Source organism: Vicugna pacos, chromosome 10 (genome assembly GCF_048564905.1).
Source record: "Vicugna pacos chromosome 10, VicPac4, whole genome shotgun sequence".
Classification (NCBI taxonomy): Eukaryota; Metazoa; Chordata; class Mammalia; order Artiodactyla; family Camelidae; genus Vicugna; species Vicugna pacos.
In genome coordinates, this window is record NC_132996.1 from 30,665,342 (window position 1) to 30,687,204 (window position 21,863).

Sequence of the window (21,863 nt, forward strand, 5' to 3'; positions counted from 1 at the left end):
CTGGTGGGCTAGAAGGGCAGGGAGGCAGGGAGGGGTGGAGGGCGGGGGGAAGGAGGCCCGCTCTGGCCGGAGAGGGCCAGGGGCGGGGCCGGGCGGCGGGCGCGGCCGGACGGGAGTTCCCCCGAGAAGGCTCCTCCAGCCGAGTGCCGGTGAGTGCGGGAGCACCCGTGCCCCCTCCCCAAGGCTCGAGCCCCACCAAGCCACCACCCCTTACGCTGCCTACTCCGTTCCAAGTCGAGAACGAGGGCCACCCCCGGGAAGGACCTCCGATCGCCTCCCCCAGGGTATAAGGAGCCTGAACCCCCCTCCCCCCAGCTCCGTTCGCGGGAAGGGTCCCTGTTCTTGCTCTTTGACCTCGCTAAAGGAGATACTACCTCCTAATCACCCCCTACCTCGCCCGACCCGCCTTTCCCTCGCGTCCGGGGTACACAGTCTGGGATCATCCCGCGGCCCCCTAATTCCTTCCAGAACTCCAGTAGCCGGGGACGCAGCGCCCAGACCCCACCTCAGCACAAACACTTCGCTCCTGTAGGGGACAAAGCTTAGGGCTCACCCGGTTTTCCTTGGATCCTTCCACAGTCCCCACGCGTCCCCAGTCTAGGGGACTCAGCGCCGGGACGCTGCTATGGACGACATTTTCACTCAGTGCCGGGAGGGCAACGCGGTTGCCGTCCGCCTGTGGCTGGACAACACGGAGAACGACCTCAACCAGGGGTGAGCTGAGGTGGCTGGTGGGTGAGAGGAACGGCAAAGACATGGTCTCCGCGATGTGGGGTGCTCACGTCGGGTGCGGGCGGCTGATTTTCCTATCCAGTGTGATGAGTGCTAAACACAGCCTGTCGGGGGCCAAGGGTCTCCACACAGAAAGCTGTTGTTTGAGCTGAATCTTGACTGTTGAACAAGAATTCCCAGGCAGAGGCTGCAGATAACTTTTCTAGCCTCAGTGAACTCCATGGGCAAAAGCTAGGGGGCAAGACAGAGCAGAGAGTGCCCGGAAGTTGTCCTGAGTTCCATATGGCTGGAGGATAGAAGATCTCTGTGGGCTTCTGTAGGCTAAAGCATTGGATACAAGTGGAGAACGACAGGATGTAAGATTGGAAAGGTCTGCAAGGGTCAGCCAGGTCATGCAAGGATATTTAGGCTCTAATAAAGTATTCTAAGAACAAGAATTTAAAGCCATGTAATGATAAGAGATTGTCCATTTGTTAAGTGTCATCTTGGATGCTCTGTGAAGAGCAGGTGGCCATGTGAAGAGAGGCAATTGCCTAGTCCATCCCAGAAGTGATGATGGACTAGAATGGGGGTGGGTAAAAAAAGAAAGAAGTGATCAAATTCCTGAAATCTTTAGGATAAAGAATTGGTGAGACTTGGTGTGGGAAGTGAGGAAGGTCAAAGATGATGCCCAGGGCTCTGGCTTGGGCGCTTGGGTAGATGGTGGTTCCTTTCACTGAGATGGACAAGACTGAAGGGTGATGAGTTCCACTCGGGACGTGTTAAAGTGACAGTACAGCAATGTGGAAATGTTGAGTAGGCTGTTGATTATGCAGATTTGGATTTCAGGAGAGAGATCTGACTTGGAGACACAGATTTGGGAGATACTAGCATGTAGATGGATATGAAACAGAGGGCATGAGAAACCTGCAAGACCAAAAACGAGCAACTGGAGGTTGAAGGAGAAACAGGAAAATATGACCGTAAGGCTTAGAGATAAGTGAATGTTTCAACAAAGGGGGAGTGGACAACAGTAGTAGTAAAGGCTGAGAGGTCAAAGAACTTGAGCACTTTAAAAGTAATCACTGAATTTACAATTAATGATAGAGCTGATGATCTCTGAGGGCTGTTTCAGAGGAAAACAGGTTAAGAAACCAGACTACACTTGATTTCTTCATTTAAAGGACTACATGCAACATCTGTGCTGGGTGCTAAGAGTTCTAGGATCAGACATAATGCTTGCCCTCAAGGCAGTGGCCTTGTGGCAGGTTGAGTGGGAGGTGAGGAAACAAAGCTAACGTAGACATGTTCTTTAAGGTGGGCTGAGACAGGAAGGCAAGAAAAGCAGTGGTGATGTTGATCAGGATGGTGGAATTTAGTTTTTTTTATTTAAAAATTTTATTTTGTAAGGTTGGGACAGTTTAGTTAAGGATCACCTGTCATCTTCATCCAGGCTTCACTGGTTCCCATTAGGCTCTACACTATTTCTCCATAATTCAGTCACTTGTTCCATTTTTCATACAATTCTTCAAAGGGTGCTGTGATAGACAGTGAGCACAGTTACTATTCTGTTGGTGGAGTTATAAAGGCGTAGGTGACACTGTCCAGTGAGCCTGACATCTAAGGAGACTGCTGCGAAAAGGTGAAGGGGTGGCATTAGTGAAACTAGTGCTGGTTTGAGGGGATAGGCTTTCGGGGCCCAACTGGCTAAATGCTGGATATGAAGTGGGGGTGAATTTCCTCCTGGCCTTTTTGGGATTAAAATTCAGGCTCTGGGGTGACCAGCAGCTGGACAGTAGGCAGAACCTTTGTGCCCATACTTTTGCCCTCAGGCTCTGGCCGGCTCTGGGGCTACAGACTGCCAGAGGCTGATAAACTGGGGCACAAATTAAAGAGCTGGGATGCAAAACTGACTGATAAGCAGGGGGTGGTAATTGCTTTAGGGAGAGGGAGGGGAATACCCACCTCCAGAAAAGCTTTTGGCTATCTGAGTGAGCAGAGGGCAGCTGTGGCGGGAAGTCAGTAAGTTAAAGGCCACGCCCACCACCCACACTGGCTGTGGGGACATCTGGGTGGCTAGTAGTGGCCATACCCCTGAGCAGCCCGAGGCCCCGCCTAAAGCCCCCACACGGGAAGTGACCGCAGCACTAAGGCATCCGGAGGCTGCCGGCCCAGACCGTGGACCGCCCTCCTGCCCCGCCCCTTGGACCTGCAGCCAGAACTGGAGGGAATTTCCTTTTATGGCCCCAGGCTGTCAGGCAGGCCTAGCTTCCAGCCAATTTTTTTTTTTTCTGGTACACTTTTACTTTGTGAAATACAAGTTCTTGGGAAAAGAAGAGAGTCAGGTACAGCTTTCTTCCTAAAGAAGCCATTCTCATTTTCTTCTGTTTGCCGTGTCCACGATTGCTTGAGCAGAGGAATCCTGTCTTATGTGGTGGTGTCTGCCTCATCACTAATGACTCACCAACAGCACTTCTCCTTTTCATTATAAACTCTTCCAAAATGTCATTTTAACTCCATTCCCTTTTTAGATCTTAATTTCAGTACCAGAACCCGTCAGTAAGCTTGCTCCCTCTCTCATGAGTTGTCTTTCCTTCTCAAAGATACCCTTCCTTCCCATTAACATGCACTGAACACCTTCTGTCAGTCCTTTCTTTCAAGAAGCTTACAGTCTCATAGACAAGACAGCTCACTAACAGATTTTTATAATGCAGTGTGACAAAAACTCTAATAGGGGGAGGTACAAGATGCAGTAGAAAACAGAAAGGACCAACAGATGTTGCAAAAGGGATGCAGAGGAAACCAGATGACAAATGCTACCCTTTAATGAGACAGGCAAGCTAGGGAAGAAAGGCTAGTGGGAGATGGTGATGCAGGCAATGAATCATACAGATTTGCTGGGATTTCAGGTGGTGGTTGGCTGGGTTTAAAGCTTGGGGGAAGGTCTGAATTGGACAGCTTTGGGAGTTGCTGGCATGAATAAGAATCAAAGTCCTAGAGAGGTAAGGTTTCCCAGGGAGAGTATGCAGAGTGACTATCAGTTTTTCTCATATCAAAGCCTTTGCCCCATCCCACCTCCAGATCAATGACCATTGCCCCTTCCTCAAAGGGACGATCATGGCTTCTCCCCCTTGCACTGGGCCTGCCGAGAAGGACGCTCTGCTGTGGTTGAGATGCTGATCATGCGGGGGGCACGAATCAATGTGATGAACCGTGGGGATGACACCCCCCTGCACCTGGCAGCCAGTCACGGACACCGTGATATTGTACAGAAGGTATGTATGAACCTCTGCCTTTCACCTACTTGATATACACTCCTGGAAGTCAGTCACAGGCACTATAATGTATTATAGAAAGTGTGTGTACTCTTCTCGCTCCTCGTGTGCCTCAACACGTCTCTCATTTGGGACTGACTGTGCCTTCTGTCTCTTTCTGTTTGGCCACGGGGACCAGCTGCTGCAGTACAAAGCTGACATCAATGCAGTGAATGAGCATGGGAATGTGCCCCTGCACTATGCTTGTTTCTGGGGTCAAGATCAGGTGGCAGAGGTGAGTAGTCAGACCTAGAGCCCTGGGATGGGTGGGAAGCAAAGTCTGATCTTGAACGGGAGATCCTGGAACCCTCAACCCATCCTGTGAGTCCTGCCCCGTGTATGTCACTCACAGGGTCTGTACTACATCTGCGTTAATGGCTGGTTGTGACTGTCCTCATCACAGCCACCTTTTAATTCCAGGACCTGGTGGCAAATGGGGCCCTTGTCAGCATCTGTAACAAGTATGGAGAGATGCCTGTGGACAAAGCCAAGGCACCCCTGAGAGAGCTTCTCCGAGGTCTGTCCCCACCCACCGCTTGTGTCCTCTCATCTTGTCCCCACCTATCCCCTCCCACCACCACACCACAGGTGAGGCCAAGGCTGTTTGTCTTTGTTTCCCTAGAGCGGGCAGAGAAGATGGGCCAGAATCTGAACCGTATTCCATACAAGGACACATTCTGGAAGGGGACCACCCGCACTCGGCCCCGTGAGTCAGTTGTGAGGGGAGGGGTGGTAACAGGGAATAATCCTGGGCTCCTGGGGCTGGGTTAGAGGGAAGCTGGGTACCTGACCTGCCCACACTCTCAGGAAATGGGACTCTGAACAAACACTCCGGCATTGACTTCAAACAGCTCAACTTCCTGGCGAAGCTCAACGAGAATCACTCTGGAGAGGTGACCCCTGCCTTTTTGTCCCCCCACCCTTCCACCCCCACATATAACCTGCTCAGCACCTGTTTTAAGTTTCTCCTCCAGTCAGTGGGCAAGAAAGCAATGGCCTTAGTTAAAGCCTCTTAACCCTTACCTGTCCCTCAGCTATGGAAGGGCCGCTGGCAGGGCAATGACATCGTCGTGAAGATGCTGAAGGTTCGAGACTGGAGTACAAGGAAGAGCAGGGACTTCAACGAGGAGTGTCCCCGGCTCAGGTGGGGCAAGGCCTAAACTGGAGGCCTTGGTTCCAAAGAACCCTGCCCAGCACCCAGGTGAAGATCTTTTAAGCTGGGTCTCAGCCGGGACTGCTCTCTCCCTCTTTCAGGATTTTCTCACACCCGAACGTGCTCCCAGTGCTAGGTGCCTGCCAGTCTCCACCTGCTCCTCACCCCACCCTCATCACACACTGGATGCCATATGGATCCCTGTACAATGTGCTACACGAAGGCACCAGTGAGTAGGGGATGCCAGATTGCACTGTGGTAGGGGAAGGGGAGAGGAGGTGTGTGAGGCTCTCCAAATTATTTAATTCTTGCCGCCTCTCTTAGATTTTGTTGTGGACCAGAGCCAGGCTGTGAAGTTTGCACTGGACATGGCAAGGGGCATGGCCTTCCTGCACACACTAGAGCCCCTCATCCCACGACATGCACTTAACAGTCGTAGTGTAATGGTGAGGTCACAACTTCACTCCTGGCCCAGGTCCCCAGAAGCCCTTGCCCTATCTAGGACAGGACTTACCTCTTTCGACACAACTGTCTTCTCTTCCTCAGATTGATGAGGACATGACTGCGCGAATCAGTATGGCCGACGTCAAGTTCTCCTTCCAGTGCCCCGGGCGCATGTATGCACCTGCCTGGGTGGCCCCTGAAGGTGAGTGAGGGCGTTATGTTGGGAGCAGAGAAGGGACAGCTCAGTAGTAATGGAAGGGGGCAGAGACAGGCCAGGCAACTGAAACAGGTAAGTCCTGTCCCTCCAGCTCTGCAAAAGAAGCCTGAAGACACAAACAGACGCTCAGCAGATATGTGGAGTTTTGCAGTGCTTCTGTGGGAACTGGTGACACGGGAGGTACCCTTTGCTGACCTCTCCAACATGGAAATTGGAATGAAGGTGAGAGCACAACTGGGTGTACTCACGTTGGGGGAATGGTGCTGGTAATGATGGTAACTGTAGTGGAGCCAGATCTTCCCACATTTATTCAAATATACAGAATCCTGTCCTGAGGCCTAGAGGCTTTTGCCCACAGGAGACTCAAGTTCTGAGACCCACCTTGTATTTCCTTGTGTTTGCAGGTGGCACTGGAAGGCCTCCGGCCTACCATCCCACCAGGCATTTCCCCCCACGTATGTAAGCTTATGAAGATCTGCATGAATGAAGACCCTGCTAAGCGGCCCAAGTTTGACATGATTGTGCCCATCTTGGAGAAGATGCAGGACAAGTAGGGGTGGAAAGTCCTTTGCCTAAACTCCAGAGGTGTCAGGACACGGTTCGGGGAGTGCACCTCCCCAAAGCAGCGGGCCTCTGGTTGCCTCCCCTGCCTCCAGTCATGGTACTACCCCAGCCATGGGGCCCATCCCCTGTCCCCATCCCTACCACTGTGGCCCCAAAAGGGAGTGGGCTCAAAGCTTTTGTCACTTGCCACACGGTGTCTCCCAGCATGGGAGGGATCAGCCCTGCCTGTCACAATAAAGTTTATTATGAAAACAGGCTGGTGTGGGGACAAGGGGACAGACAAGTACATTTAGGCTGGGTGGCTCAGGTGAAGTAGTGCGGCTTCTTCACATTGATGCCATACTCGCTGAGGGCAGGGGTCAAGTCCTCCATGGTTAGAGTGTACTTGCGGTCCTGAGGGAAGAGGGAAGAGCACCAGCTGAACACAGAAATTCCAGATTCCAGTCCCAGGTGGGTGGCCCTGAGTAGGTCTTTCACCTCCCCTAGGGCTTAGTTTCCCTCAAAGGGGTTTCAGGGTAAAATAAGCCTCTGCTGCTGTAGGAGGTAATTACTGATTCAGTGAACCGCCCCTCACACCTTGCTCTTGCTTCGGGAGCTGCCAGAGGCTGTGCCCTTCATTTTGCAGTGCTGTAGGGCATCGTTGGCAATATCTGAGATGAATTTCTGGGCAGCTAGGGAGATGAGCCGAATTCTAGAGAGAAAAAAAATGGTATGAGAAGGAGATGGGACAACAAATTCCACACAAGCACCCAAGGCTCTAACCTGCCCAGAGATTACTCACATGCGTGGGTCCGAGGCCTCAAAGCCAGCACGGTTCAGGTAGTAACCAGTCACTGCATCAGGGATCTGAGAAATCAATTAGACGACTGTCAGTGTTAGCCCTGTGCACTGCTGGGCTGAGAGTGGGAGGGTAAGGGAAACAGAGAACAGGCCTGGCTATCAGGAAGCTCCCAGTTCGGGTGGGCAGAAGACATAAATCGTAAGAGCCAGTAGGGGAGAAATACAAGAAGAGGAGGCAGCAAATCCAGGTGGCGTGGCAGAAGTTGGCGTGACAGAAACCTAATAGCCTTGTTCAGGCGGGAAGCCCACCGTAGGCGTGTAATCCTCCAGCTGCATCAGGAAGTCCACTAGAGGCGTGCTGGATACCACCGGCTTCACGTCTCCGTTGGCCGCGCTTGGCAGCACGTAAACCCCGTTAGACATGGCACCTTCCGGGGGCGCCGCGCCGCCCGCCGACACCGGAGCTAGAGGAGAACCAGCAAACTGAGACACGGAGATGGGAGGCGCAGGGGCCCAGCTAGGTCTGCCTTATACCCTCTGCCCTCACACGCCGCTGGGCCAAGCCCAAGGCGCTGCCCTCGCCCTCACCCGTCCCGGCGCTCACCCGCCCCGCGCCGCTCGGCCGGCTCACCGGCCCGCGCCGCCACAGGTCCCGTGCCCCCTGCCGCGGCTCCAGTTCCAGGCCCCCCTGCTGTCCCCGCGGGGCTGGCCTTGTTCTCCGCAGCGGTGCCGGCGGGCAGCGCAGCGGGGGCTGAGACCGCGGGCGCCGGGCCTGGGGCCGAGGCGGCGGAGGCCGGCGCCGCCTCGGGGTCCGCGCCGGAGCCGCTGCAGCTCATCGGGCCGGTGGGAGAGGCGGCGAACAGAGCCGCTTCCGCTTCCGCTCACGTTACGCACACACCAGGGGTGACGTCACAGCCCTGCGACTCGCCCCTCCCACGCCATGTTCGCTCCTCCTTTAGGCCTCCCGCCTCTTTTCGCTGCCTATCAGCCCGCTAGATGACAAAGGCCCAAGGGCGGAGACCGAGCGTAGGACAATCGCGGTAGCGCGGACATTTCACCTCCCACCCCGCCGTACTGAGGCGGTTCCGCTGGGCTGGGGGCCCATGAATGTCGAGGACTCTATTCTGCGAGTCTGGGACCCCCTCACCCAGCCTGACGCCTAAAGTCCCTGCTTTGGAGCTCCTCGCCCTGACACCTCTCCAACACTGGTTGCCTGTTAATCTGCATCCTTTCTAGTTCCCTTATTCAGCCTGTTAAGGGTTTGCAGTAGAATTGGAAAGCTCCTCTCCCCGCCAGCTGCACAAAGTGAGGGCATCAGAAGAGCTCGCACAGTGCTGCTGTAGATGGGAAGGGAGGTACAGTCCACCCTCTGTATAGGTGGCGAGGAGTGGGCAGGAATGGTTCTAGGACCGCGCTGGATACCCAAATCTGCGGATTGGATGCTCAAGTCCCTTATATAAAATGGCATAGTATTTGCACTGCATACTTTAAATCATCTCTAGATTACCTATAATACCTAATACAATGTAAACGCTATGTAAATAGTTGCTGGTGGGTGGTAAATTTGTTTCTCTTAACTTTTCGGGTTTTTTTTTTTCCCCTAAATATCTTCAGTTCGTGATTGGTTGAATCAGTGGATATGCACCCTGAGGATACAGACAGCTGACTGTCAGCCTGAATAAACAGCATATGCAAAATTCACATCTAGTGAAAGAGTGGGGTTTTCAATGCAGCAAACATTTATTTAATTCCTATTTGCCAGTCCTGAGCTAGGGCCTCTGAATGCAGAGTTCTAGTAGGACAAGATTCTAGTCCTCTAGGCACCAACGGTCTTGGAAAGGAAGGCAAACAGGTAAACTGGCAATTTTGACAATATGTGGGAGTTACAGTACTGGAGGTAGACACAAAGTGTGCAGGCAAGGGAGGAATGGAACTAACGGCTGCTGCCTACTTCTGAGTCAGGCATTCTATCAATTTTATTCCATTTAATGATTCCCTTAATATTATGAGAGGCAGGTATCAATATCCTCACTTAACAGGTGAGGGAAAAGGCTCAGGGAGATGAATTTACTTGTCCAGGGCTCTTTCCCAGTCTTTATGAGAACCAAGAATCAAACTAATTTGGTTTCAAAAATCCAGAATTTTTCTGCCATACTGAAATCAGCTAGCTTCAGGGAGCCAAAAGGTTCACAAGAAAAGGTGATTTCTGAGCTGAGTCTTGAAAGAATCCTGGAAATCAGCCAGGCAAAGAGAGCCAGGGAGAGTGTTAAGGGCACAGAACAGCTTGAGCAAAAGTGAAAATGTGTGTGGGGAGAGCAGGGAAGCATAAACAATTTGTTACTCAGGAACAAAAAGCAAGGAAGGGATTAGGTTTATGAGTCAATAAAAAGCCCAAACCAGATCCAGTAATCTTTGAAGAATCTTGATCAAGTAAATGACCTCATGGAATTTGCATCTTACTCTGGTAGGTGGTTTAGGGAAGGATGGGAAGTAAGGACACATCTCCAAAGGGCCTTCACAATTCAGAAGAAAGAGAATATGAGTCAAAGCTAATGTAGCAATAGAGGTGGAGAGAAACAGATGGGTTCTAGATATATGTGGGAAATATAATTGGCAAGACTTGTGGATTGATAAAGATATACTGAAGAGGTCAAGTCAGTAGGACTTGTTGATTGAAGGTGATGATGGAAGGAGGTGAAGGAAATGGGAATCTAGGATGGCACTTTAGGTTTCTGGCTTGGTTGGAAGAAACATAGAGAAGAGTTTGGGACTGGGAAGAAGAAAGATGAAGTATTGAGCATCACACACCTTGCTTTTAAGGTATTAATCACTGTTGAACAGAAAGTCTGATTTTAGTGAGATGGTGATGGCTGTGGATGCCAGTGATTGATTTGTTCCAACAGACAATGAGTAGAGTGAGAAGAGCAAAAGACTAAGGATGGAGCAATGAAATACACCAACATTCAATAAGGAAGCAGAGAAAGAGAAGGAGGAAAGAGGGAATGGGGGAGGAAGAGGAAGTGGCCAGAGAAGTTAAGCCCTGAAGCTAAGGAAGTCTCGAGAGGGAGTAGGCAACTATGATAGAAAGCCCATAAAGCAAAGATTGGGAAGTGTGCACAGGATGAAGCAGCAGGCAGGCCTTTGTTTCTCCATGTCAGGAGAGGAAAGAGTGAAAAATCAGAGCAAACCTCACAGCAATGAATTAAGGAGTGAAGATGAAGTGAAATAGTGTACCCAGACAGGGTAGACAATCCTTTAGAAAAGCCTGGTTGAAAAGAGAAAGAAGATGGGGGGTGGAGTCTGCAGGGGAGCGTCCCAAACAATGCTGGTTATAGCATCTTGTAGAGGAACCTGGGGCAGGAGTAGGGGGACCTGAGTATGATGGGGCAGGCCGGGTTGGCAGTCAAATCAAGCTCAAAGCGTTTCGAGGTTAGGGAGATAAGCTGTCAGTGGCAGTCAACAGTTGAGAGTTCAACAGGACTTCCAATAGTGCAGAATAAGGAATCGAGCCACCAGCTGTGGGGCAGGGGACAGACCCCCTCTCCTAGCAGGAAAGGGTCAAGGGTCGATGAGTATCTTCAGTAGAGCTGGGAAGTTGGGTGTTCCCCAGCCTGTCACTGGATCCCAGCCAGGGCCAGAGCAGAAACCTTGACCCTCCACCTCTTCATTCAGACAGGATGCATGGCAGCCATGGGTTACCTAGGAAGGGGAGTGGAGGTGGGCATCAGACTCGGGTCTGCTGGTACCAGTACTAACAGACTGCAGGCCCTCGCCCTGTAGTCACATTCCAGAGGCTGTCCCACCCCATCAGAATTGACCTCAAGTTCATCTTTGCACTCACCATTCACTTATGAAAACATCTACACCCTTCCCTTCCACACTCACATCAAACAGTCCTGTCCCACGCTGCTGGTAGAGCCTTGGGTTGAGAAAGCCAAGAGCAGGGTGGCCTCTGAGGAGTCTGTGCTCATTTATCAGGGATAGGATTCCCCCAAACACTGGAGTAGAGGCCTGCAAAGGTGAAGGTGCAAGTAGAGGTCAAGGGTTCAGACTTTTTGGGAGGGATATTTGGAAGGATCAGAGGTCTCCGAGGAGTCAGGGGTTCTGGGTGCAAGGTCTCGCGGGTAGAGCCTGAGGTAGGAGTTCTCACCGAGGTGCCAGACACCCATGGAATGGGCACGTGGTTGCTAACCACCCAGTAGCCATCAGAGAGTGCAGCCACATCTGGGTAGGCACGGCCACTGACATTGAAGTAACTGGATGGTGGCAAGTGGGGACTGGAGCTCAGGTACCGGGCTACAGCTTCTTCCTGAAAGGCATTGTTGAGTGAGTACTGTCTGCTGAACTGAGGCTCCCAACAGTCCCCCCTTCATCCACATAAACATACACGTACCTGGTAAGAAGGCTGTGGGAACACATTGCTGAAACCGCCACCACTGATATAGTCAACAATCTCATTTGTGACTCGGAAAGGATTCTGGAAGGATGTGCCTCCTACTGTGGTGACATAGGGGCTGAGGGCAGAAGACAGCACTCAGATTGTAAGGGTCCAAAGGACACCTCCAAAATGTATGGGGATAGGTGAGTGTGGCCTGGGTCTTGCTGGAGGGGCTGGACTGTTGGGGAAGCATGTAGAAGGGGATGACTGAGAGTTTTGAGCCCTCAAGGCATGGCCTGGAGTGACTGTGCACACTTTTCCCTACAGAACACCCACTAAGTCTTCCACTAAAATGCCTGGGGACCAAGGAAGAGGAACTGTGTCCTACTCAGGAGACGCAGGGCCTGAGACCTACAGGAAGAAGAAGGGAGTGCAGGAACCAGAGCAGGTAAAGCTGAGGACTGAGCCACAGGAGGACCTGGCGGGGCCAAGGCAAAGGTTCCAGATCATGAGGGCACAGATGAAAGATTGGTGGTCACAGGTAAGTGGTGGGCAGGGGTGCTTACCTGGAGGCAGGGAAGCTGGGACGGAACTGGTGTCTTCCAGAGACAGACCAACACCCAGCCCCACTGTCACCTGAGGGAGAGACCAAGTTTAGCACTCCCATTAAATTGGTCAAAGCTTGAATGTGGGTTCAGATGTCAGAGAGGAAGTTCTAGTGTCAGTCATTACAGCAAGAGGTCAGAGTTTAGAGGTCAGGTCAGTGGCCCCTGTTGAGTTCAGATTATGAGTCAGAGATCAGGTTCAGGAGCCACTGTGGGGTCAGAGTTCTCATGTTGGGTGGGTGTGGGTGGAAGGAGGTCTCAGTTTAGAGTAGGAGGTCACCTGAGGCAAACAGCAGGGTGAGACCCCGAGCAGCAGCCTTCATGAACTCGGTGTTGACCCGCTGGATGTAGGCGCTGCTGAGGGAGTCCTCGTCATCTCCGTAGCTCACAGTGTGCACATATGGCAGGGCTGACTCATTACTGAGCAGCAGGAGCCACTGCAGGAAGGGCTCCTGTGACTCATGCCGGCCTGGATGTTTTTGGAGGGAAGGGCACAAGGGCAGTCATTTAGGGGGTTGTCAGGATCTCCCTCTAGCTCATGGGATTCCCTTGGGGAAGCAAAGATCACCACTCACCCCACCCCATCCCCACCAAACAGTCCCCTTGGCAGTACCAGGGTTACTGTAGACCCAGGTGGAGATGTTGGCGCCAGCACTCATCAGGTACTCCACATCTAGGCTGGCCTCGATGCCGGCCCGGCCCCGGCGCTGTTGTCCGACCACACGAGCAACTGATACCTGGTGGGCAAAGTTCCCACCAAAGAGATGCATGAACTCAGCCAGGTCCGAGTCATGGAAATACTGCTCCAGAAACTATGGAGGAAGTCAGAGATATCATGGGTCAGAGGACACAGCCCCAGGGATCAGGTCAGTGGATACTGACCGATCACAGGATTCGGGATGAGAGCCCAGGGGCTAGTTATAAAGCCAGCCGCCAGCTGGTCAAGCACTTGGGGAGGTGGTACGAACCCTGAGGCTCTCTGCATGGCTCACCTGGGCACAGGCTTGGCTGTTGTTGGTTGTGCCTGAGCCCACGTCTTGTGCTGTCAAGTTGTACCGCTCACGGATCACGGACGGGGTCACCCCCAGGTGCAGGCCTACGGTCCCTGGCACCTGTGGCTCAGAGCGTTGCCTCAGGGTTGATGTGGGGGGAAAGCGGTGCAGCCCTCCCACTGTGGGGAGGAGTCAGGCTTGAGGAGATCTTTTAGATTCCAACCCCCACTTTACCACTGACCCCTCTCTCACCCCCACCCCCCATGGCATCTAAACCTCTCCGGTCTCTGGCTCTGCGTGCCCCAATCCCCACCAACCCCACTGAGTGTTACCAAAGTCCACATGGGAGACCAAGGCCTTCGGAAGTTGATAGGGATGTGGAGACCTTACAGCATGGGTCTCTGCAGGTCCCCCCACATAGCGATGAAACTCAGCCCCAGAGAGCAGCAGCTCTGCCTGCCTGGAGGTCACAGATCAGAGAACAGAGGTCAGAAAGCATGGAATGTGGCAGAGGAGGCAGCCAGAGCATCACTAGGCAGTTAGTCGTTATCTCCCCACACGTTATCTTTTACCCATGGCACCAAGCAAGCTCTCAGCTCCCTCCCACTGCGGGGAACTAATCTCCTTGATGGGATGATTGGTACCCTCCACGAACAATCACTCCCTCTCACCGGACACTCAGCCAGCAAGTCAGAAAGTCCTGTGTGGTCACTGACTGGCAGTTCCGGGCTCCAGCTGCCAAAAGCCATTTTTGGACCGTGTGTAGGGTCAGTGGTGATGGCCGGACCAGTTCAGCCACATCCTCTAGGGTCAGGTACTTTCCTGCAGGGATTCAGTAGAGGCTCTTGCCTTCATTCACTGCTTTTCCAAGTTACCCTTTTTTGGACTTCAACCAGGAGACATTGGGACTTCACAGGGAAACTGGAACAGGGTCTTGAGGGATGAGTGAGAACCTTCTAGTGAAAAGGCAGGCTGCGCAGGTACAGGCTAAATTTGGGGGAATATGAATTTATCCTAAAGGCCAGTAGGTGGCAAATGCTGCACCAGAGCATGCATTGCCATGATCGTGAAAGGCGAATGAGGCTAATAGATTTAAAATGTTCATTTTCAGTTTGTTTCCAATAAAAGTTTCCAAAACTTTTTAAGCCAATTGTAAAATGACGTCTAGTTTAAATCACACTGGTTGATTTTAAGCGTAACATGATAGTGAGTCGCTGTTTTCCTACATGGAGCCACGCACACCCCTCCTGGATGAATCTTAGACTACCCTCCTCACACACACACCACCCCTGCCCCTATCACGAAGGGCTTGTAGGAAGGGGCTGGAGGGGAGGGGACTGCAGAGCAGTTAAGGGGCTGGGCAGCAGTTCAGGTAAGGCAGTAAACTGCTGAGTTGGTGGCAACAGGAAATGGTAAGAAGTGGCCTACTCCAAAGGCTGTTTCAGAGTTGGAACTGGCAGCCTTAGCGTCTGAATGGAGGAGTAAATGGGAGGAAGTTTGAAGGTGGGGGGAGGAATTTGAGGTAATGGGCACTTAGATGTACTAGACGCTACTTCCCCCTTTGTCAGGTAGTTGGTTAACAGTAGAGTCAGAATTTGAATCCAGATCTGATTATCAAGCCTGTGCTCTCAACCATATCCACTTTCAGTTTTTCAGCCCGATGACCACAAGTGGAAAGTTTTGTAGGAAAAGACGTGAGTTGTTTTTGGACAGTCTAGTTTCGATTCACTTTTCTATTCAGAAACTGTTCAATGAGAGCCACTGCCGTTCATCTGCCCTAGATCATCCTCTTGACGGACACCAAGAGCATGTCCTTGATGTGATCTGCACCGTTTCGTGCTCAGCCCAGCCCTATGTCCTTCCACCGCATCCCACATCCCATCCCCCATCCCGACAGGCACCGTAGAGAGGAGAGCCAGGATCCGACACAGCCTGCACCAGCTTGGACAGTCTGTCCAGGTTCTGCTGTCTCAGGGCAAACGTGAGACTCAGCTCTTCCTCAGGGTCCGCACGGCCCAGGGACACCCAGCCTGGGGGCAGCCTGCAGGGTCAGGGTCAGGAACATGGCCATTGTTAGGGTGGTGATAGGAGATATTGGTCATTGAAGGTTCAACTTTAGACTTGGGAGGATGCTAGAAATAGATATGGATCACAGGAGGTGGGTGATCAGGTACTAAGCCTGGAAATCTGGGGATGAGACTAGGCAGTGGGTACCAGGAACCGGTAAGGGGGTGAGGGAGGCTAGAACCAGGATAGTGGGTGCAGGACAAGCCATGGGGAAGGAGGCAGTCATTGCTAAGTCAACTCACGTTCGCTGCTGGTCAGGCTCCGGGTTGTAACTGCATTTGCCGGCAACAAAGAGGGCAAGGAGCCCTAGGAGGCTGTAGGGGCAGCACGTGGGTTTCAGCAGGAGCTGGACTGTTCCCACCCGCCACCATACACTCCCTCCAATGTGATTCCCTTTTCTGGGGGGCCCCTAGATTCTCACCAGACTTGGGGTCCCATTCTGCCTTTCTGCAGCTCCGCTGTCATGTGATAGGTCACGTGAGCTCCACCACCACCACCGCTCTCGGCCTAGAAACTAGTGACGGTGCTAGCTCCTCCCTCGAATGGGTGGTTCTGAATGCTGGGTAAGGGGTGGGGCCCGTCAAGCACTGGTTTAACCCAGGGCTCCCGACCTGCTGCCAGAATCCAGGACTCACCACGGTGAAGGAAGTGCTTAAGAAAGGAGCTCTGGAGGCCCACAGACCCACAGACCCGGGTTCTTACTCTGTATGACATAAGGAAAGTCACTTAACGTCTCGGAGCCTAGGTTTCTTCATGTAGAATACGGAGACCATTATGTTAAAAGTGCTCTGCCTTGTAGGGTTGCGGTGAATATTTACAGAGATAAAAGCAGGCAAACCTCTCAGTAAAGGGCCCCATATGGCAAAGGCTCAACAAATGTGAGTTCTTATAACATGAGGATATATAGTGGCCCCAAGAAAAACGAATAAACCACTTGGCTGCTCTTGTATCCACCCCAACCTCCTTGAAGAGCCTCAAACCTAGAGCTGGTCATCTCCAAGATCTCTCCCCACCCTGCCAGTCCTTCTCTAGTTCATTGCCACAAGCCCCTGCTGTCTGCCTTCTCCTGGCCTCCTGTCCATGTTGGAGGGAAAGGGCGACTGCAGAGAGAAGTGATAGTCAGCCTCAGGCTAGGCCCGGGCTGTCAGTGCCATCCTCACCTACCCCCACCCTAGATGCCCCTATGTCCAGCACCCTCCTGTGCCTCCTGAGGTGTCCACAATGTGCCAAGTGCCCTCCTGTCACCCCCCCATTCCTATGGCCCCCCACAGAAGAGAGCCGGACACTGGATACAAACTGCAGTTTATTAAGGCTCCAGAGTGAGAATTGGCACTTGGTTCTGGGCAGGGGTGTCATCGGAACCCAAAGGAGCTGGGCCCAAACAGATTGGAGGGACTGCCCCCATCCCCCTACCCCCCAATAAATAAAGTCTCAGCTCCATCTCAGGGTGCTGGCACAGGGCAAGAAGCCTCACTGAGGAGACCCCAGGGCTGCTGCCTCCTTCATCTTCCTCCCCACATTGGACCTGGCCACAGGTCAGTGCCCAATAGGGCCTCGTGATGCTGGTACTCTGACAGGGCCAGGGTAAGACATGAGACCCGCCCCCGCTGGAGGACTTTGGGATGGGGAGCTGGCCTCCCCTGTGGCCAGTTGTGGTCTGAGGCTGCCCAGGGCAGGCTCAGATGGGGCCTGCATTGAGGACACTGTGCGCATCCCAGGTCGGGGCCCAGCCTGGGCCACAGCTAGATGTGCAGCTCTGTGTCATCGGGTGGCTCCAGGCCGGACTCTGCACTGAGTGCTGAGGCTGAGGGGCCCTGGGCCACCCCAAATGGTGAGACAACAGGTGAGCGAGCAGCCAGAGGAGACAGCGATGGGGAGAAGCTGGGGGACATGGCAGCTGAGGACAGGGAACCCTCATGGCTGATTGGGGAGCGGTGAGAGGCCGGTGGGAAGATGGCCCGAGTTGCAGCCGTGCTGGCTGGCTTGGGGGGCACAGACTTGGCTCCTGGGTGGGCCACAGCAGTGATGAGGGGTGGTGGGTCAATACGGGGAGCCGGGGGACATGGCCGAGCTTCATCCTTGAGCCGGGCGATCTCTGTGAAGACGCTGGCCAGCGGCTGGAACTGAGGGCACCAGCTCAGCAGGTAGTCCCAGTTATAGCTGCCACGGAGCTCCTCCTCACCGGCCACAATGGCCGTCAGCGCACCTGCCACACATGGCTTGCCATCTGCTGGAAAGCCATAGTCCCCGGTGGGTGCGGGGCTTAGCCCACAGCCACCCAAGAAGGCTGTGGCAGTGGCTGTGGGGCCCTCTTCTCGGTACAGAGTGGCTCCTGTGCCTGGCAGCAGCAGCCCTGCCTTGCGGCCCTTATACCAGGTGTCAGGGGCAGGTGGCTCACAGGATGTGTCACTCAGTCCATCTGCATCCTGCTGGATGCCGGAGTCCGGGCCACGGGCAGCCAGCGAGGAGGCCACACTGGCCACACGCGGGAACTCGTTGATCATGCGGATCTCGTCATCCTCTGCAGCCTCTGCTGAGCCTCGGCCACTTGAGTGTGAAGGGTCTAGGGAGCCACCACGGGGGTAGGGTCCTCCAGCTCCTGGCCCACCGTAGCTGGGGAGAGTCTGGTGATACAGGTGCTCTGAGGGCGGAGGGCTGGGGGGCTCTCGGCCCAGCTTCTGCAGGGAGCCACTGGCCAGGGGTGCTGCCTGTGACATCGGGCCAGGCGCTGCCTCAGCCTTGCGGTTACGGGCCCGCACCAGCCCGAGCACCAGGGCTGCCAGTGCAAGCACCACCACGACTCCCAGGGAGGCCGCCACAGCCCCCACCAATAGCAGGTTGAGGTCGGGTGCCAGGCCCAGCGCAGTGTGGGTGATGTCCACAGTCACAGGCACCGTGGCACTCCGGGAACCAGGCAGAGGCCCCCGTGCCACCACCTCCAGCCTCAGCTCCCGTGGTGCCTCTCGCCGGGTCCGGCCCCCACTCCCAGAGGTGCCCGTTCCACTGCCTGGTGCCCGGCTGTCCACCCGCAGGTATAGGGCACCTGTAGTCTGGTTGATACCAAAATAGGGGGAAGAGGTGGCAAGGGAATAGAGCACCAGGCCATCAGCACCTCCATCCTCATCTGTGGCCTGCACATGACCCAGGCTGTGGCCACGCCTGGCACCTTCTGGCACTTGGAAGTGGAAAGCTGGAGCCAGGAATACTGGATCATACTCATCCTCGCCAGTCACCAGCACTGACACGGTGACTGAGGCTGACAGATTCCCAGCATCGGTAGCACCCACCAGCAACTGGAAGCTTCCTGTGTGCTCGTAGTCAAAGGCCACTCGTGCCCGCAACTCCCCTGTTGAGCTGTTCAGTGCAAACGCCTCATGGCCCTCAGGCCCTGGCCCAGCCTCCAGCAGGCTGTAGTGGAGCCTCCCGAAAGCCCCAGCGTCCCCATCAATAGCATGCAGCGTGGTCACAAGAGTGCCTGGAGGTTGGTTCTCCACCAGGCTGGTGCTGAGCAAGCTCAACGGGAAAGCCGGGCCATGGTCATTCACATCCTGGACCTCGATGGTCACTGGTGCTAGAGCAAAGTGTGCCCCGGCAGGGTCGGCAGCCTGCACGACAAGCTGATGTCGAGCCTGGGTCTCACAGTCCAAGGGGCGGGCCAGTCGCAAGTCGCCCGAGCTTTCATCCAGCTCAAAGAGCCCCAAAGGGTCGCCTGAGCTGAGGGTGAAACGCACCAGGCCGTGAGGGCCTGGGTCAGCGTCAGAGGCCTCCACCTGCAGCAGCTCGGCTCCAATGGGCGTGTCCTCGGGTACTGCCACGCGGTAGGATGAGCGGGTGAAGACAGGTGGGTTGTCATTGACATCCAGCACAGTGACGGTGACCGGCACAGTTGAGCTGCGAGGTGGCTGCCCCCGGTCAGCTGCAGTCACAGTTAGATTGTACTGGGTTAGGCTTTCAAAGTCTAGAGGCTCAAGCAACACCAGGCAACCCAGTGCCCGGGGGCCTAGTCCACCACTCTCCCCAGCCTCAGCCAGCCGGGGTTCCAGCTGGAAGACTCGGCCCCGGTTGCCACTGACAATGCTGTAGTCTACAGTGGCGTGGGTGCGACTTCCATCAGCATCTGTGGCCTCCAGGGTGAGCAGGGTGGAACCAGGGGCCAGATCCTCAGTCACAGCCACACGGTAGTGTGGCAGTGTGAAGCTCGGGGCATGGTCATTCTGGTCCTGCAGCTGCACATGCACTGTGGCTTGTGCTGTCCGGCTCGGCATCCCATGATCTCGTGCTTCCAGCACCACATCCACCACTCCTGGCCCTTCATGACCCAAGGCCAATGTTCCCACTGTTGTGAACAAGGTCCCTGAGATGAGAAGGGAATGGAGAGAAATATATAGTCAGCAGAGGCTGTGGGTGAGCAGAGGGACCCTTCGGGGACTAGGAAATGGCGTTGGAAGTCAGACTCCCAACTCCTGGTATGTTAGGAGATGATGGAATGGCCTCCAGGCTTCAGGGAATGGCCTCTAGACACACAGTCAGGACTGTGTTTAACATAGAGACAAAGGGGGAAAATGTCCTCCCTGGGTCAGAGATCCAGGAGTCAAGAGTTTAGGCAAGAAATTTTAAGAATAAGGCCAAAATACAGCCGAACACACTCCAGCATAAGGGAAGGACGCACCGTTGTTGGGGTCAACACTGAAGCCCTCAGCAGGGGAAGCCAGGTGGTAGGAGACGTGACCATTGACACCTGAGTCCCGGTCAGTGGCAGAGACGGAGAGAATGGCACTGCCTGGGGGTGTGTGCTCAAGCAGCATCACCTGAGGGGTGAGGACAAGTGTTTATGGCCAAGTTTCCCAGATGCCCTGCTGCTCACTCAGCCCATGTTCTGGAGCTTGGTCCCAAGAGCTCTGCTTGGCATCCATTCCAGTATGGAGTTCTTACCCTTTAGTATGTGTGTTGTCCACCTTCCCCCATCTCTGGGCTCAGGATGAAGAACCTGGACACAGTTCCAGGGCTTGGAAGGCTGGGTTGAGATGGGACCCTTCTGTCCTCAGAGCTGCACCCCCAGATCAGTTCCAACATCCAGCCCTCCCCAGACCCTTCTAGCCTCATCACTTACTGCCAGTCTGAACAACCTGGCCCGGGGGGAGACATCCAGGGGCACTGGTACCTGGTAGAGGCTCTGGGAGAAGGCAGGTGCATTGTCATTGACATCCTCCACAAGCACCGTGAGGTTGGCATGGCCCTCATGAGGTCCGTCATGTGCCAACAGCTGCAAGTGGTAGCGGTCACGCTGCTCGAAATCCAGGGGGCCCGTGAGGGAGAGGCGGCCTCCATAGCGGCCTACACTGAAGGGATCCTGGGGTCCAGATGGGCTCAGCACATACCACAGCACTGGTCCTGAGTCCACGTCATTCCCTGTTACCTGTGCAATCTCTGAGCCCAATAGTGCATCTGCAATACACAGCACAGGTGTGTTTGGCAGGGTCCCAGACAGTCCTGGAGCCCCAGAGTGGGAAACTGTACCACTCTACCACCCTTTGTACCTCTCACTTTGCCGGGCCCTCACCTTCTGACACTCGGAGCTCCCAGGGCTGGGGAATGGTGGGGCTGTTGTCATTGGTGTCAATGACCATCACTGTCAGGGTAGCTGAGCCCACCAGGGCTGGGCTTCCTCTGTCTGTGGCCATCAGTACAAGCCTGGACATAGAGCACAGTCAGGTGGTGGGACCTCATGGGAGATCCCTGGGCAGGGATAGGAGGACTCAGGACAGGCTAGTGGGTGAGGGACTCAGGATGTGGCCTAGGGATTGAGGGGGATTCAGTGCAGGACTTGAAACTGGATAGACAGGATGGGGTCTCAGGGTCTGCAGAGCCAAGCCTCACCGTGTTTCGGCCCAGATCTCACGGTCCAGGATAGCTGTGGTAGTGATAGTGCCCGTGGCTGAGTCTACATGGAACAATCCCCGAGCTGGTTGGGATGCGGCCAGACTGTAGGAGATCTGTCCACTGGGGCCTTGATCCAGGTCATCTGCCTCCACCTGGTGGGAGGAGGCGGCTGCTGGCACTAGGCTGGCCACAAACAAAGTCTGCCCAGCCAGCCCTGTCCCCCATCTTCCCATCACATCCCACACCTGCAGCAGGGGTCCCTCCAAAGGCCTGGACTCGGGCAGAAAGGCCACATAGTGAGGCCGCAGGAAGCGGGGAGCATTGTCATTGGCATCTTGCAGGGTTAGGGTCAGCACGGAGAAAGCAAAGGCTCCTCCACTCTCCGCCTGCAGCACCAGTCGCAGCCGTGGGCTTGCCTCAAAGTCCAGCCCCTCGGCCGAGCGAACTGTGATGGCTCCTGGGGGAGGCAGAATGCATCACTGACAGACCCCTCCCTTGCCCTAGAGCCTCCCTCTCTGAGGCCCTTCACTCAGGGGCAGCCTCTCCCCAACCAGAGTCTCCTTGAGCCCAAAGAGAAGCTCCCCAGAAGCCTATTCCCTCATAGAGCCCCCTGCTCCTGCCCCTTACCTGTACTAGGCTGGATGGAGAATGTCCCTTTCTCATTCCCACTGAGGATGCTGTAGGTGATGGGTCCACTTGAGCCTCCTGCATGGACAGCCTTAGGGGAGACAATGGGAGTCCCTGCAGAGAGGATTGTA

General features: G+C 54.5%; 4 protein-coding genes and 1 long non-coding RNA gene across 8 annotated transcripts in view; 2 read left to right on the top strand and 3 right to left on the bottom strand.

Annotated features, from left to right (window-relative positions):
- Window positions 1-23: 23 nt before the first annotated feature.
- ILK (integrin linked kinase) lies at window positions 24-6,657 on the top strand. 2 transcript variants are annotated; one of them, XM_006203473.3, is made up of 13 exons: window positions 24-149; window positions 580-714; window positions 3,821-3,986; window positions 4,165-4,260; window positions 4,446-4,542; window positions 4,648-4,731; window positions 4,833-4,918; window positions 5,060-5,169; window positions 5,280-5,407; window positions 5,503-5,624; window positions 5,725-5,824; window positions 5,931-6,061; window positions 6,244-6,657. In XM_006203473.3, the coding sequence occupies exons 2-13, from the start codon at window positions 626-628 to the stop codon at window positions 6,391-6,393; spliced, it is 1,359 nt and encodes a 452-aa protein (XP_006203535.1). In that variant the 5' UTR covers window positions 24-149; window positions 580-625; the 3' UTR covers window positions 6,394-6,657. The 2 variants fall into 2 exon arrangements, with proteins under 2 accessions (XP_006203535.1, XP_015094024.1); XM_015238538.3 differs by having other exon boundaries at window positions 146-284.
- TAF10 (TATA-box binding protein associated factor 10) lies at window positions 6,626-8,061 on the bottom strand. 2 transcript variants are annotated; one of them, XM_072969404.1, is made up of 5 exons: window positions 7,815-8,061; window positions 7,493-7,647; window positions 7,185-7,249; window positions 6,980-7,094; window positions 6,626-6,796 (listed from the first exon to the last, which is right to left on the bottom strand). In XM_072969404.1, exons 1-5 carry the CDS (start codon window positions 8,017-8,019, stop codon window positions 6,707-6,709), a joined length of 630 nt encoding a protein of 209 aa, XP_072825505.1. In that variant the 5' UTR covers window positions 8,020-8,061; the 3' UTR covers window positions 6,626-6,706. The 2 variants fall into 2 exon arrangements, with proteins under 2 accessions (XP_072825505.1, XP_072825504.1); XM_072969403.1 differs by having other exon boundaries at window positions 7,788-8,059.
- On the top strand, window positions 6,772-12,580 carry LOC140698701 (uncharacterized). Its single transcript, XR_012076555.1, has 3 exons — window positions 6,772-6,853; window positions 11,889-12,192; window positions 12,442-12,580. It is a non-coding gene; the product is annotated as an uncharacterized lncRNA (long non-coding RNA).
- TPP1 (tripeptidyl peptidase 1) lies at window positions 8,900-15,727 on the bottom strand. Of its 2 annotated transcripts, none has more exons than XM_006203475.4 (13): window positions 15,647-15,727; window positions 15,468-15,539; window positions 15,060-15,199; window positions 13,830-13,980; window positions 13,491-13,618; window positions 13,159-13,337; window positions 12,780-12,978; window positions 12,447-12,635; window positions 12,128-12,197; window positions 11,577-11,697; window positions 11,334-11,492; window positions 11,069-11,194; window positions 8,900-10,882 (listed from the first exon to the last, which is right to left on the bottom strand). In XM_006203475.4, exons 1-13 carry the CDS (start codon window positions 15,688-15,690, stop codon window positions 10,742-10,744), a joined length of 1,719 nt encoding a protein of 572 aa, XP_006203537.1. In that variant the 5' UTR covers window positions 15,691-15,727; the 3' UTR covers window positions 8,900-10,741. The 2 variants fall into 2 exon arrangements, with proteins under 2 accessions (XP_006203537.1, XP_072825501.1); XM_072969400.1 differs by having other exon boundaries at window positions 12,128-12,192; window positions 12,442-12,635.
- A 788-nt stretch (window positions 15,728-16,515) lies between these two features.
- Window positions 16,516-21,863, bottom strand: part of DCHS1 (dachsous cadherin-related 1) — a 33,962-nt gene continuing 28,614 nt past the window's right edge. Inside the window, exons 15-21 of the mRNA XM_072969405.1 lie at window positions 21,733-21,846; window positions 21,351-21,562; window positions 21,103-21,257; window positions 20,786-20,916; window positions 20,387-20,670; window positions 19,895-20,033; window positions 16,516-19,579 (exon numbers count right to left, since the gene is read on the bottom strand). Coding sequence (XP_072825506.1) covers window positions 16,968-19,579; window positions 19,895-20,033; window positions 20,387-20,670; window positions 20,786-20,916; window positions 21,103-21,257; window positions 21,351-21,562; window positions 21,733-21,846 — 3,647 coding nt within the window. The 3' untranslated portion in view covers window positions 16,516-16,967. The remainder of the gene's footprint in view (window positions 19,580-19,894; window positions 20,034-20,386; window positions 20,671-20,785; window positions 20,917-21,102; window positions 21,258-21,350; window positions 21,563-21,732; window positions 21,847-21,863) is intronic.